The sequence below is a fragment of the Loxodonta africana genome, chromosome 7 (genome assembly GCF_030014295.1).
Source record: "Loxodonta africana isolate mLoxAfr1 chromosome 7, mLoxAfr1.hap2, whole genome shotgun sequence".
Taxonomy (NCBI): Eukaryota; Metazoa; Chordata; class Mammalia; order Proboscidea; family Elephantidae; genus Loxodonta; species Loxodonta africana.
Window position 1 is genome coordinate 86801757 of NC_087348.1, and position 16542 is coordinate 86818298.

The 16542-nt window shown below is 37.7% G+C and overlaps 1 protein-coding gene across 6 annotated transcripts in view; it reads left to right on the top strand.

Annotated features, from left to right (window-relative positions):
• Window positions 1–16542, top strand: part of NUP98 (nucleoporin 98 and 96 precursor) — a 112213-nt gene that overhangs the window by 17609 nt on the left and 78062 nt on the right. For all 6 annotated transcript variants that reach the window (XM_023539009.2, XM_023539010.2, XM_010599624.3 and 3 more), the window contains exons 2-9: window positions 1274–1377; window positions 2720–2821; window positions 2934–3110; window positions 4730–4869; window positions 6119–6226; window positions 7389–7566; window positions 11361–11524; window positions 16318–16455. In XM_023539009.2, coding sequence (XP_023394777.1) covers window positions 1302–1377; window positions 2720–2821; window positions 2934–3110; window positions 4730–4869; window positions 6119–6226; window positions 7389–7566; window positions 11361–11524; window positions 16318–16455 — 1083 coding nt within the window. In that variant the 5' untranslated portion in view covers window positions 1274–1301. The remainder of the gene's footprint in view (window positions 1–1273; window positions 1378–2719; window positions 2822–2933; window positions 3111–4729; window positions 4870–6118; window positions 6227–7388; window positions 7567–11360; window positions 11525–16317; window positions 16456–16542) is intronic.

The window sequence follows — 16542 nt, forward strand, 5'->3', positions numbered from 1 at the left end:
TGGGAGAAGGGGCACACATGCAGTGAAACCTGCGAAAGCTGGAAATCGGTGGGACTACCTTGTTTTTCTGGGTCTCACAAGTTTTCTGCCTTTGATAGGGTGCTGCAGCCTTACCACTTTTCTATCATTCTTTTTAGTGGAAAATATTTGAGTTTTCCTTCTCTGACAGGTTTTTGCCTTACACAGGTTCCCGTTTTCACAGGTTTTATTGTAGTTAGAAAAGCATTTAACATTATAACATTTATATCTGCAGAGTTGCTATGAGTCAGAATTGACTCAACAGAAGTGTTTTTTTTTTTTTTTTAGTATCTGAAAAAATAGGGAAAGATAATTTTTTATAATACAAACTCTAGAAAATAAAGCCTGACAAAATCTTAGGTATTTTAGTACTAGGTACTAGTATTTTAGGTGCTTGAAGTAGCAGAATATGGTTGTAATTTTTGATGGGTATGGTACATAACCTACGTGGCTCATATCAAAATTTGCCATAAAACAAAACAAAAACACTTGTAGTTGAGTCAGTTCTGACTTATAGTGACCCTGTAGGACAGAGTAGAACTGCCTCATAGGATTTCCAAGGAGCGGCTGGTAGATTCAAACTGCCGACCTTTTGGTTAGCAGCTGAGCTCTTAACCGCTGTGCCACTAGGGCTCCCAGATTTGGCATAGTGGACTTGAAATCTTTATTAAAAGGGGACTTAGGTAAAAAATGTCAAAAGACATTGTTTTAAAGGGTTTAACTTCGTATTAAAGGGTTTAACTTCATATTATGGTGCTGTTCAGCTCAGAAAAAGAGTATGGATGAAAGATCATTTTACAAGGTGTATTTTATCATATGGGGATTTAGGATAATGAATGAGAGTGAACATTATGCTACAGTTGACAACCCTAACTAAGTTTATAGAATGATTGTTATCAGCTGCCTACCCCCATGCACGATGGAACAAAATGCTGTCCAGTTCTGCGCCATCCCTATGATTAGTTGCAGATAGGGCTGCTGTAATCTGTAGGGTTTTCTTTGGCTGGTTTTTGGAAGTAGGTTTCCAGGCCTTTCTACCTAGTTTATCCTGGTCAGGAAGGTCCGCTGAAACCTATTCGGCATCATAGCAATATGCGAGCCTCTATCGATGCCAGGAATTAAACCGGGTCTGCACATGGAAGGGAAGAATTCTACCGTTGAACTACCATGCCCCCACTGTAGAATTATACATTTTCTGAAAGAGAATTATATTGCATTCTATGGTTTTTTAAAACAGTAATTTTTTTCTTTCCAGCATTCCGAAGCAAAGACTCATTTTGAGGATGTTTAATAAATCATTTGGAACACCCTTTGGGGGTGGCACAGGAGGCTTTGGCACCACTTCAACATTTGGGCAGAGTAAGTTTAAAAAAAAACAAAACAAAAGAAGGGAGGAAAATTTCTTAATTAAGCTTTCTTATTAAGGACAAATTCACTCTGATAGCTTCAGATCAGAGTTTTATTTCTGCTTTGAGTTTATAACGAAGTCTCTTTGAAAAAACTGACTGAAATATGGTCTTGTTAAAAATTTTTCAGAAAATGGAAGTAAGTTCTGAGTTTTCATGACTTTCTGACGATCAAGAGAAGATACTTAAAATATTTGTATTAATTGGTTCTTTTAGCAGAAAGTTGTCATTTGTTAAAATTTTCCAAACCAGGAAATCGTTTTTTAATGTTAAAGTCTAAAATGCAGTTATTGAACAACTGCTCTGGGATTTATTCTTTGAACAAGATGTGATATTCAGAGACATAAGCGTTAAAAATCACAGTCCTAATCCCCTACCGGCAAACTCCCCTCTCACTCAGTATTGTACATGATGCTGGCTGCCTATAGCAATTACTGTTTATTCACTTTTAAACTTATTGTTAAAAATTTTAAACTTACATAAAAGTGTAAAGAATGGTGTAATGAACACTTATGTACCTGTCTCCCAGCAGTTAGCATTTTCTAAATCTTATTTATTTATTCCTCTGTTTTTAAAGGGAGGAGAATATTTGGCCAGAGTATTTTAATGCAAATCTCAGGATCTTTCTATAATTGATAAGGATTTTTTAAAAACCTAACCACCAAATCTTAATCGTACCTTAAGAAGTTAACAATAGCAGAAATTTTTCCAAGTGTCCCCGAATACTCTGCTTCTAGGTCAGTGGTTTTTTAACCAGAAGTGCCCATCAGAATCACATTTGGAAGGTTTTTTTCCCCCAAAGTACACGTTTTCAATCATAGAACTATAAAATTTAGAATCTCTAGGGTTGGAACCTGAGGATATATGTTTTGAAAAAGCTTCCTGGGTCATTCTGATGTGCTTCCCTAATTAAGGCCCGTTCATCCTAGTAACTATGGGGTATAACAGTGTCTGGAAAGGATTTTAACACTTTAATGTTGACAGTTTTACTTTACTTGTAGCTCTTACCACTTGTTACCTTTCCCGCTGTTTTTTTTTTTTAACCTGTCAGCATCTATAACATTCATTGAAAAGTGATACATTTTGACTCCGAGTTTCCATACTTCCCCTGGGGACAATGAAATAAAATGTGTGTGGCTTAATTTTAATGCTATAATTGTCTGATGATATTTTGAAAGTTTTCAGATTAGACCGGTAGTCCTATCCAAATACAGAGTACGCAGAAACATTGAAACTCTTTTTCATTGGGTCACCTGAATTAGAATGCATTCTGACTTTGGATTTTGCTTTTTCAGATACTGGTTTTGGCACTACTACTGGAGGGGCATTTGGAACATCTGCATTTGGTTCTAGCAACAATACTGGAGGGCTATTTGGAAATTCACAGACCAAACCAGGTAGGGGCTTTATTTAGTATGTAGATGATTTATTTCTAACTGGTGTAGGACTTCATTTAGTAGCTCTGATCTGTCTACTCAATTTTTTTTTCTTCCCTCTCCATCTTGCCAGGAGGATTATTTGGTACCAATTCATTTAGCCAGACTGCTACTTCCACAAGCACTGGCTTTGGGTTTGGCACATCAACAGGAACGTCAAATAGCTTGTTCGGAACTGCAAGCACAGGAACCAGTCTCTTCTCATCCCAGAATAATGCCTTTGCACAAAATAAACCAACTGGCTTTGGGAGTAAGTAGGGCATTACTGGACTGCGGCATCTGACAATTTGGTTTCCTTATTAAATGTGTCCTTGCTTCTTCTTTTCCGTCTGTTCTCCCATCTCCCTTTCTGACCAAATGGCGAAAACATGGGGAGAGGAAGATTTCAAAAGTGTATAGAAAAGTTTAATAGACTGGGGTGTGGGGGCATATGTATATCTGTCTGAGGTTGGAACTGTGAAAAGCACTATTGAAGGAATATGCAGAGGAAAAGGTGCCTGATAAAGAATGGCCAGCGATAGGATGAAAAGCCAGGTCAGAGTAGTGTCCGTGTTCAGGCAGGAGAATTTCAAGAAGGACTGTGTTATAGTCAACGGTATTGTGGTGCAGAGGAACCTTGTCATGCCTCTGTCTCACATTTGGTATGAAGAGATTAGAGCAGGAAGGACAAATACTATATGTCACGTGGCTAACTTCTCATTCCTTGTTCATGGCAGGTGTTGCTTCCCGTTCCTTGTCCGTGGCAGATGTTGTTTATTGATCATGGTTTTTTTTTTTTCTTTTTAAGTCTAACTTTGGCCCAGGAATACTTCTGCACACAATACTTTGTGATAGCCACTACTAGTTGATCAAGTGTACCTATGAAAAAAAATGAGGTGATGGTATTTCCAGCTCAGAAATACAGAAGAATGAGTAGTTAGCTAGAAAGCAATGTTTTCTAAAGGGAATGTTGTTTGCAGGGATGTTGAAATAGGTGACAATATAAAATACAATTTAAAGTGCTATTCAAGAGAGATGTGCCCATCTACTTCAAACAACATATTAGGGCATGCTTTTAGAAAGAAATAGCAGTCTGTCTGCTAGGCAGAAATCACATTCTTCCTACCCAGGTAATTTGAATGTCAGTTAATTTTAAATATTGGCAGATAGCTTTTTTAGTCATTGACATTTCTGGTACCATATGTGTTAACTTCATTAGAGGTAGTATCCCTCTTATTTCAAGAAATATTCTTTGGCTAACAGTTAAATTCATTTATATGGGATAGTTTTTTAGAATTGCTGTTTGGAAAGGTAATCAGAGGATCTGCTGATTCATTATTAGTTCCTGTAAAATGATTCACAATGCCTACGAATTTTTCCAAATCTTTTTTTGGGTGAAAAGTTATCTTAACCTGTGTTTTATTGCCCTAGTAGGGTCATTCATATATTCTGAATATTTGGGTTTTGTGTGTGTGTAAATAAAATAATACATGTAAATAAAATATTCTGTGAGTCCTGTTGAAGTCTGTTGTGACCAGATGTTCTCAGAAACACAAGTTCATTCAACATCTAGTCTTAAGAAAAGGGTGAGATAAAATTTATGATGAAGGAAGTAGTACTACTTGTAACTTGTCTTCCAGGTATGCCTAGGGAGGGTTTCACGGATACCTAGATGACTAAAGGATTCAGACTTTGTCTCACCTGAAATTTGTAAACTTAGACTTATGTATGTGTCTGTATGACATATGTGTTTGAACTTAGTTGCTAGGGAGATTTGAAAGAGAACATTTGAGGATGTGAAAATAGCGCTGCTGTAGTGCCACAGCCCAATTGCAAAAGGAATTCTCAAATTCCTTTCTGGTTACCACTCTTTTTTTTTCTAATTCATAGATTTTGGAACAAGTACTAGCAGCGGAGGGCTCTTTGGAACTACAAATACCACCTCTAACCCTTTTGGTAGCACATCTGGCTCCCTTTTTGGGCCAAGTAGTTTTACAGCTGCGCCTACTGGTACTACCATTAAATTCAACGTAAGTATTTTTTTCTAATCTTTGTCGAATATGTCTCTTCCATGTGTATGTTTCTTTGCAGAATGAATTGTAAAAATTGCTCCTCTTTCCATTTATGGGTAACTTACTTTCACTCTTCCTGAAAGATGTGTTAAAAACAAAACCTGTAAATAGTCATATAGTAGATAGCAAGGGTTGTGAAACATAGTTCTAATTATAATGTATGTTTGAATTATGCTCAACCCAATCAAATTTGTATTTATAAGGTTGCTTATAATAGGAAGTATAAGGTTGAACTTGAATTTACTGTTTTCATAATTTGACCTCTGAGTGGTTAACCCTTTATTTCTATAAGGAGACAAACTGCAGAAAAGTCATTTAAAATAAGGCCCCTTTAAGGAGGTTTAGGGAATAACTTATCAATGTTCTGTGTCAGTTGAAAAATGAATTTTTAGTTGATGAAATGGCAAAGTAGGACAATAGAGTTTTGGGGTTTGTTTTGGTTTGTTTTTTAGAGAAGTTGGATAGAGGATTAGAGTGGAGGATTTTGTTCATGGAAATATGGAATACCACTTGCTATAAGTTGTTGGGAGATGCTTAAGATAGATTGGAGGTGCAGTTAGCCTAATGGAAATCTCTGGCAGAAATAGGGATTTACCATAGTTTTTATTAAACTTCTCTCCATAAAATAAAGAATTTCTCAGGTGATGAATTCATAATACTGAATTTAGAATCCTGAATTTAAAATAAAGTTAAATATAAGTGGTAGTGAAAAATACTCTGTGATGTCTCTTAAAATATACAGTATAAGTAGGACTCTTTAGTTTACTTATTGTGCCTTTTTCCTCATAAGGCTGTGGGGAAAAAAAACAGGCTTCCATAGTTTCTTAAATGTAACAGCAGTTATAAAGCAGACACTTCAGGGCAGAAGAGGGGTGAGAACTCAGAAATAGAGGTTTAAATGTGTATGCTGGATAAGTAGGGTAACACTTCTTATGCGTATAATATTAAGCATATTTTAGTAGATAATTTGATGGCTTGGGTTATGGGATTAAACCCTGGGTTTGTGATAACTTTGTTACTTAGTTTGACTTATTCAGATAACTTGGATGTAGGGAGAGATCGGGAATGCAATATATTTATGCAAGCATTTTTGAAACTCAAAAGACTAAGGGGACTAATTTTAGAGTTCAGTGATTGAGGAATTGTGTCTGAGAGAGTAGGAACATAAAGCTTGGACTTTCAGATTTGCCTTTGTCTTCCTTTGCAGCCTCCAACTGGTACAGATACTATGGTCAAAGCTGGAGTTAGCACTAACATCAGCACCAAGCACCAGTGTATTACTGCTATGAAAGAATATGAATGCAAGTCACTAGAGGTCAGTAAAATGCAATACAGAATATCTGTGTAGCCTTTTCATTCTATTGGAAAGCAGCTTTTAAAAATGGTTTTGATTATTTTTAGAATTAAGTGGCTCACATTGAGTTTATGTAAAAAGCTTTAATATGAACCAAATTGTTTAAAATTTTAATGTAAGTTTAGTAGTTATCTGATTTTTGAGATAGGGATCATATTCAGCTCTTATGTATTGGTGTAGCTCTACTGATGGTCTGTTCTGATTGGATGTTGCTCGCGCTTCGCTGGGCAACGTGTATATGTGTGCATGTGTTCTTAGTAAACTTGTTTTTGTTGAAGAATAGCATACATGCAGAAAAGTGCAAAGTCATAAGTGTACTTACTACTCGGTAGATTTTCACTAAGTGAACACACCCATGTAACCAGGATCCAGATCAAGAAACAGAGCATTACCAACATTCTAGACATTCCCCTTGTGTCCCCCAGTCACAGTCCTTCTCTTCCAAAGGTAATCACTATCTTGACTGCCCATTTTTTAACTTTATATAGCTGGAATCTTACATTATGTACTCGTTCATGTCTGTCTGTCTTTTAACATTGTGAGAGTCATGTAGTTGCATGAGGTTAGTTTGTTCTCGTTACTGTTCATTGTATAAACTTTTAAAATATTTAAACATTTAAACTGTCATCCTGATTATAGCTGTTACTGTTTCTTGCTTCTACCTGCATGCCATACTTGCTTTATTAGAGTGTGCAGAAACATGCCAACTTGAAAAATAAAATTGTTAAACTTTGTCCCTATTTTTCCTAAATTTTCCAAACTCTCCAGAATTCTTCATCTTTTATCAACTAATTTTTGTGTTTAAGGTTGGCGGTAAACAAGATTATTATATAGCATTTTACCAAAAGAAAGTATTTATTGTTTATAAAAAAAAAAAATTTAAGATTATGATAGGTTAGACCCTTTGGCCTATATAGTTTTATGGTAATGATGGTATGGATTTCAATGCCCGTTATAAAGTATTGGAAATTTTTTTGTAATGATATTGAAGTTAATGTCATCCTGTAGTTGTCTGTCTTTTAGTCATGTTTCCTGTGTGAAACTTGAGAATTAAGGTATTAGTTTCCTAAATAATTTTTTTGGCTATATATTAAGGTTGGAAATATGTTTTTACTCCCCTCAGGAACTTCGTTTAGAGGATTATCAGGCTAACCGGAAAGGTCCTCAGAACCAGGTGGGAGCAGGTACCACGACTGGCTTGTTTGGGTCTTCTCCGGCTACCTCCAGTGCTGCAGGACTCTTTAGCTCCTCTACCACTAATTCAGGCTTCGCATATCAGAATAAAACTGCCTTTGGAACGAGTAAGTACTTGCCACCATATTGAACCATACTGAGTTTATTTAAGGTGGGATTTGACTAATGTGTGCCTGATTTGCAGCTTGGTTTTCTTTTTCTCTTGACTGCTGTCAAAATGTCCTCAGACTTAACCATAAGAGGAGTACATTGTAGAAAAGTAAGGTTGTATGTTTATGAGCTCTCCTAAAATGGAGTGGGCTTCCCTAGGACTCTAGTATGACATGTAATTCAAAGAGAAACTATGCAACCTTTAACTTTTTGGATGTAGTAACAGGGATGTAACCAATGGATGCACTCATTGAACAAATTTATTGAAAACTTCCTACGTGCCAGGTACTATTCTAATTGTTAGATGTACAACAATGGACAAAATAGGCAATAACTGCTTCCCAGGCTTTACCTGTTAGTGAGAGAAGAAAAATAACAGAAAATAAAACATAATTATTACTTTGTGATAAGTGCTATGGAAAGAAATAATTTAGGGATGCTGAGGGAACATGGAATGCCTGGTATGTATGTTGAGATGGAGAGAAATACAGTTTTAAATGAAGGTGGTTAAAGAAGGCTTCACGAGAAGGTGATGTTTGAGCAACGATCTGTCTGAAGAAGGTGAAGGTGAAGGTGCAAGCTGCAAGCTGTTTCTAGGGGAAGAGCATACCAGCTACAGGAAACTAAGTTTAAAAACCATGAGTTTTTGCCAAAGAGGAGAGGACAAGGGAAAGTACTAGGGATTAGATTGTATGGGATTTTGTGGGTCAGCGTCAGGACTTGCATTTTTATTTGAGTGAGTTGAAAGACCATGAGAAGGTTTTGAAAGGGGAGTCATGTGATTATGAGTGAAGGATTTTTTTTTTTTAATTGTGCTTTAGGTGAAAGTTTACCGCTCAAGTTAGTTTCTCATACAAAAATTTATACACACATTGTTACGTGACCCTAGTTGCTATCCCTGTAATGTGACAGCACACTCCCCCTTTCTCCCGCGGATTTCCTGTGCCCATTCACCAAGCTCCTATCTCTTTCTGCCTTGTCATTCCACATCCAGGCCGTAGCTGCCCATTTAGTCTTATGTATCTACTTGAACTAAGAAGGACACTCTTCACAGTGTCTTTTTGTGTCTTACAGTCCAGTCTAATCTTTGTCTGAAGAGTTGGCTTTGGGAATGGTTTTGGTTCTGGGTTAATAGGGAGTCTGGAGGCCATGTCTTCTGGCGTTCCTCTAGTCTCAGTCACATCAAGTCTGGTCTTTTTATATGAATCTGAGTTCTGTACCCCACTTTTCTCCTACTCTGTCAGGGACTCTCTGTTGTGTTCCCTGTCAGGGCAGTTATTGGTGGTAACCAGGCACCGTTTAGCTCTTCTGGTCTCAGGCTGATGGAGTCTGGTTTATGTGGCCCTTTTTGTCTCTTGGGGTAGTATTTTCCTTGTGTCTTTGGTGTTCTTCTTTCTGCTTTGCTCCAGCTAGATTGGGACGAATTGATGCATCTTAGATGGCCACTCACTAGCTTTTAAGACCCCCGAGGCCACTCACCAAAGTGGGCTGCAGAACATTTTCTTAACTTTGGTATGCCAGTTGACCTAGATGTCCCCCGAAACCATGGTCCCCAGACCCCCACCCCTGCTACTCTGTGCCTCAAAGTGTTTGGTTGTGTTTAGGAAACTTCTTAGCCTTTGGTTTAGTCCAGTTGTGCTGACTTCCCCTGTATTGTGTGTTATTGTGAAGGATCATTTTTTTTTTTTTTTTAACTTTTATTGAGCTTCAATTGAACGTTTACAAATCAAGTCAGACTGTCACATACAGGTTTATATACACTTTACTCCGTACTCCCACTTGTTCTCCCACTAATGAGTCAGCCCTTCCAGTCTCTCCTTTCGTGACAATTTTGCCAGCTTCCAACTCTCTCTATCCTCCCATCCCCCCTCCAGACAGGAGATGCCAACACAGTCTCAAGTGTCCACCTGATATAAATAGCTCACTCTTCATCAGCATCTCTCTCCTACCTACTGTCCAGTCCCTTTCATGTCTGATGAGTTGTCTTCAGGAATGGTTCCTGTCCTGGGCCAACAGAAGGTTTGGGTACCATGACCGCCGGGATTCCTCTAGTCTCAGTCAGACCATTAAGTATGGTCTTTTTGTGAGAATTTGGGGTCTGCATCCCATTGATCTCCTGCTCCCTCAGGGGTTCTCTGTTGTGCTCCCTGTCAGGGCAGTCATCGATTGTGGCCGGGCACCAACTAGTTCTTCTGGTCTCAGGATGATGTGGGTCTCTGGTTCATGTAGCCCTTTCTGTCTCTTGGGCTCTTAGTTATCGTGTGACCTTGGTGTTCTTCATTCTCCTTGGCTCCAGGTGGGTTGAGACCAATTGATGCATCTTAGATGACCGCTTGTTAGCATTTAAGACCCCAGATGCCACAAGTCAAAGTGGGATGCAGAATGTTTTCATAATAGAATTATTTTGCCAATTGACTTAGAAGTCCCCTTAAACCATGGTCCCCAAACCCCTGCCCTTGCTCTGCTGCTGACCTTTGAAGCATTCAGTTTATCCCGGAAACTTCTTTGCTTTTGGTCCAGTCCAGTTGAGCTGACCTTCCATGTATTGAGTATTGTCCTTCCGTGAAGGATCATTTTTGAAGGTTGCTGTATTGAGAGTAGATTGTAAGGTAAGAAAGTTGTAAGCAGATCAGTTAGAAAGCTACTGTTGTATCCCTGTGAGGAATGAGATGATGGTGGCTTAGACCAAGGTGATGCTATAAAACCAAACCAAATCTGTTGCCGTGGAGTCGCTTCTGACTCACAGCTACCCTATACGACAGGGTAGAACTGCCTCCGTAGAGTTTCCAAGGAGCACCTGGTGATTAGAGCTGCTGACCTTTTGGCTAGCAGCCGTAGATCTTAACCACTGCATGGTTTCCAGGTGATGCTATGGAGGTGGTAAAAGGAGATGAACTCCTTATTTCTTGGTTTGCCTTTCCTCTGTCAGTTTGCTAACTTATTTCTGATGCATATTTGATTAGTGCAGGGGGCAGGAGAACAGGAAAATTCTTACTTGACCGGTGTCCTTTTTATAAGATGGATTTGTGTGTGGTGGGGGGGGTCAGATTCTGGACCCAGTTTTATATAAAGCTGATAAGATTTGCCAGTGGTCTGATTAGATGTGGCATGTGAAAGAGGAGCCTAGGATGATGACTAAATTACTTTAAAAAATGTTACTTTTGAAAAGCTAATACTTACGTATGGAACAGAATTCACAAAAAAAGCATATAATGAAAGATCTGTACCCCTCTCCCAGCCACTAGTTTACCTCAGTAGAGACTATCAAAAGTTAGTTTTGTCGTGCACACACATGCAAATACATACGTATTTATCTAAGTGATATTTAACATTCTTTTTCAGTCCTGGTATTCTCTAATTTAGTTTATTCATGGTTGAGTGCTATGTATTTGACCCTATACATCTAAAGAGGAAGTAGCTGTTGTCAAGAAAAGTGTAGTCTGACAGGGTGAAATATGTACACAGACTTTGAGTGTAGTGTGATAACATGTAAAATAGAAAAAAGCTATGGGCTCACAAAGGAAGATCACTTAGCCCAGGTAGGGTTCTTAGGGTTAAGGAACTGTTACTGTAGGAATTAAAGTCTGAAGCAAATCTGGAGTTAGGTGAAGGATGGGAATTGATATGGTCATTCAGTTTGAGTAATGAATATAATTTTGATATGTAATAGATAACATAAGACTACTGTAGCAACTGGATAATGTAAGGTTTTGTTTTGTTTTGTTTAATTTCTTTTTCCTTTTCCTGAAAGGTACAACTGGATTTGGAACAAACCCAGGTGGTCTCTTTGGCCCGCAGAGTCAGCAGACCACCAGCCTCTTCAGCAAACCATTTGCCCAGCCCACAACCACCCAGAACACTGGCTTTTCCTTTGGTAATACCAGCACTCTGGGACAGCCGAGCACCAACACCATGGTAAGAAAATACGCCCTTAGTTAATTCCGCTATCACATATCTATCAGTTTAGTCTCTTGTGCGTTGCTGTTTTACCAACTTCTGCAGTCTCAAATTGATCAAACATGCAATCAAGATGCATTAGTAATTACTGGCAATTGGAGTGTGAAAGTTGGAAACAAAGAAGGAGGAACAGTAGCTGGAAAATACGGCCTTGGTGATAGAAATGATGCCGGAGATTGCATGATAGAATTTTACAAGACCAACGACTTTTTCATTGCAAATACCTTTTTTCACCAACATATATGGTGACTATATCCATGGACCTCACCAAATGGAACACACAAGAATCAAGTCGACTACATCTGTGGAAAGAGGTAATGGAAAAGCTTAATATTATGAGTCAGAACAAGGCCAGGGACCGATGCTGAAACAGACCATCAAGTGCTTATATGGAAGTTCAAGTTGAAATTGAAGAAAAGTAGAACGAGTCCATGAGAGCCAAAGTATGACCTTAAGTATATCACACCTGAATTTAGAGACCATCTTGAGAGTAGATTTGATGCTTTGAACACTAACGACCCTAAGAAGGCCAGATGAGTTGTGGAATGACATCAAAGACATCAAACCTAAAGAAAGGAAGAGGTCATTAAAAAGACAAGAAAGAAAGAAAAGACCAAATGGATGTCAGAAGAGACTCTGGAAGTTGCTCTTGAAGGTAGAGTAGCTAAAGTGAAAGGAAGAAATGAAGAAGTAAAAGAGGTGAACGAAAGATTTCAAGGGTGGGTTGAGAAGACAAAATAAATTATTAGAATGAGATGTGCAGAGACCTGGTGATAGAAAGTCAGAAGGGAAGAATATGCTCAGCATTTCTTAAGCTGAAAGAACTGAAGAAAAAATTCAAGCCTTGAGTTGCAATATTGAAGGATTCTATGGGGAAGATATTAAACGACTCAGGAAGCATCAAGAGAAGATAGAAGGAAAACAGAGTCACTATATCAAAAAGAGCTAGTTGACATTCAGCCATTTCAGGAGGTACCTTATGTGCAGGAACCAATGGTACTGAAAGAAGTCCAAGCTGCTCTGAAGGCATTGGTGAAAAATAAGGCTCCAGGAATTGACAGAATACCAATTGAGATGTTTCAACAAATGGATGCAGTGCTGGAATCACTCACTCGTCTATGCCAAGAAATTTGGAAGACAACTATCTAGGCAACGGATTGGAAGAGATCCATATTTGTACCCATTCCGAAGAAAGGTGATCCAACAGAATGTGCAAATAATTGAACAATATCATTAATATTACACACAAGTAAAATTTTGCTGAAGAGCATTTAAAAGCAGTTACAGTAGTACATTGACAGGGAGCTGCCAGAAATTCAAGCTGAATTCAAAAGAGGACATGGAATGAGGGATATCATGCTGATGTCAGATGAATTACAGCTGAACGCAGAGAATACCAGAAAGATGTTTACCTGTGTTTTATTGACTATGCAAAGGCATTCGACTGTGTGGATCATAAAAAATTATGGATAACATTGCGAAGAATGGGAATTGCAGAACACTTCCTTGTGCTCATGAGGAACCTGTACTCATACCAAAAGGCAGTCATTTGAACAGAACAAGGGAATACAGGCATAGTGGTTAAGTGCTACGGCTGCTAACCAAGAGATCAGCAGTTCAAATCCACCAGGTGCTCCTTGGAAACTGTGGGGCAACTCTGCTCTGCCCTATAGGATCTCTATGAGTCAGAACTGACTTGACAGCAGTGGGTTTTGTTTTTTTGGTTTTGGTAGTCCATAAGTGTCGAGGGTATATAATATAGTGAATAGAAAAAAATTCTTGAAATAACTAAGAACTGAATTTTAGTCCACCTTCTGTTCTTTACTGAGAGGGCACTGAGCATGTCACTTATCCTTCCTGGGCATATTCGTTCATCAGTAAGTAACAGCTGGCTTAGTGGGCTAGAATTGGCCATCCTGAAGCTATACCTTGAGTCATTGACTACAGCTGTTCTAAAAGATAGAGGAAGAATATTTATCAATCAGTGGCAGTATTTCAGAGTGTTTATTCAGCTTGTTCCTGTAAATGGAAGCAGGCAAAGTCTAGTTTAAAAAAAAAAAAAAAAAGGTTGACCTAAAACTCAAAGCCATATTGGATAACTGCTACTTCTGTGTAGAAAGTGAAGGACAGTCCTTGCAGTCATTACCTATTTCTAGGGACCCCTTTAAGGAAGCATAAAATTAAAGGTTGATAGGAGGTGTGATTTATTAATTAGAAGTCTTGGGATTTACTTGATCTTTAAATTAGAGATGCTTTGCTCAATTATAAAGCAAATACAACTAGAACCCAAAAAATCCTCAAGAAAATATCAGCAAACCAAATATAGCTACATTTAAAAAACATACACCATGGTCAAATGGAGTTTATCCCAGGAATGATAGACTGGTTCAACATATGAAAATTAATCATTGTAATACGCCATAGTAGTAGAATAATGGACAAAACCTACCTGGTCATCTCAATAGATGCAGAAAAAGCATTTGACAAAGCTAATATCCTTTCATGGTAAAAAAAAAACACTTAGAAAACTAAGAATAGAAGGGAACCCAGAATAGCTAAAATAATCTCAAAAAAGAACAAAGTTTGGAACTCATACTTCACAATTTTAAAACTTAATACAAAGCAATAATAATCAAGCCAGTGTGGTACTGGCATAAGGATAAACATATAGATCAGTGGAATAGAATTGAAAGTCGAGAAATAAACCCTTCACATTTACAGACAGTTGGTTTTTTAATCAGGATGCTAACACAGTTCAATGGGGAAAGAATAGTCTTTTCAACAAATGGATATCTACATACAAAAGAATGAAGTTGGTCCCTTTCCTTACACCATATAAAGAAGTTAACTCAAAATGGATCAAAGGCCTAAATGTGAGGAATAAAGCTACAAAACTCTTAGAAGAAACCAGGAGTAAATCTTTACAACTTTGAGTTAGGAAATAGTTTCTTAGGTATAACACCAAGAGCACAAGCAACAAAAGAAAAAATATATAAATTGGACTTCATCAAAATTAAAAACTTCCATTCTTTAAAAGGTACCATGAAAAAATGAAGGGAAAAAAAAAAGCCCACAGATTGGGACAAATATTTGCAAATCATATATCTGATAAAGGACTTGTAGGCAGAATATATAAAGAACTCTTATAACTCAAAAGTAAGAAGGCAAATAGCCCAATTAAAAAATGGGTAAAGGCGTGATTAGATATTTCTCCAAAGATATACCAGTGGCCAGTAAGCACATGAAAAGATGCTTAACATCATTACTCATTAAGAAAATGCAAATCAAAACCACAGTGGTATACCACTTCATACCCACTAGAATGGCTGTATTAAAAAGACAGACAATAACAAGTGTTAGTAAAGCTGTGGTGAAATTGGAACCCTCACACATTGCCGGTGGGAATGTAAAGTGGTGCAGCAGCTGTGGAAAACAATTCGGCAGTTCCTCAAAATGTTAAACATAGAATTTCCAGTTGAGCCAGCATTTCCACTTCTATGTTATGTACCCAGGAGAAATGAGAACAGAAAAATTTGTGTGCGAGTATTCACAACAGCAATATTCATAATAGCCAAAAAGTGGAAACAGACTAAATGTCCATTAACTAGTGAATGTGCAAACAAAATGTGGTATATTCACATTATGAAGTATTGGCAATAAAAAGGAAAGGAGCATTGATACTTGCTCCAACACGATCAGTACGCCGATTGAGAAAAGACAAGTCATAAATGACCACATTTTGTATGATTCCATTTATAAGAAATTTCCAGAATAGACAAATCTGTAGAAACAGAAAGTAGACTAGTGGTTGATTAGGGTGAGGGATGGGGAGTGAGTGATAATGGAAACAGGATTTTTTGGGGGGTGATGAAATGTTTTAAACTTAGTGGTGATGGTTGTACAACTTAATGAGCGTACTGAAGAAATCACTGAATAGTATACTTCAAATTGATAAATTTTATGATATGTAAATTATATGTCAATAAAGCTATTTTAAAAAATAGTACAGTGAATTTTCAATTCAGCAATAGTCTGTTAGCACAATATTTCTCTCTCATTAACTGATGCTCAAGTAAAATATCAAGTAAAAACATTGGATAGAGCAAATGTCCATCATCTGAAAAGCATGTAGTGTTCTCATTTCAGAAGACTTTTTAAGAAGTCTCTGTTCAGATTAATTTGATTATTTTCAGTTATTTGATTTAAAATCCATTTAAAGAACAGTTAGCCGATTGGCCCAACTTTTTGAAAGTGAGGCACCCTATCATACCATTTTGTTTTCAGTGTTGCAACCCTGACATCTCTTAAAGCACCACATTCTTGAGCCTGTTCCCCAGCACAAGAGTTACTCTTGCTGTGGAGTTTTATTACCTGCTCAGCAGGATCTTAGAGCTTGTCATCTTGGAAACAACAAGGTCTTAGATGTGGTTATGAACTGGTGGTCCTTCCACTCAGGAGCTGTGATATTTTAGGCAAGATTTCAACCTCTCTAAGCTTTATTTTCATTTGGGAAATGGGGATTATCCCAGCTTTTCAGGATTGTTGTGAGGAAAAGAGATGCTCTTTATAAAGTAACATAGTATTTATCACATAATAAACTTATTTAAAAAAATGGTAACCATTATTATTAATCTAGTACTCTCCATGATTTGGAATCAACTTGATGGCAACTAGGTTTTTTTGGGGGGTGGGGGGGGACTCTAAAAAACTGCTGTAGATATCTTTTAATCTAGATTATTAACATTTTGCAGGGCTTATTTGGAGTAACCCAAGCCTCACAGCCTGGAGGTCTTTTTGGGACAGCGACAAACACCAGCACTGGGACAGCATTTGGAACGGGCACAGGCCTCTTTGGGAACACCAATACTGGATTTGGTGCTGTTGGTTCGGTAGGTTGTTACAGTTAACTGTAATTTGAAGACATGTATAAGTCTGTTAAAGAGCTTACTAAGTAAAGATTTGACTGTCTTTCAAAT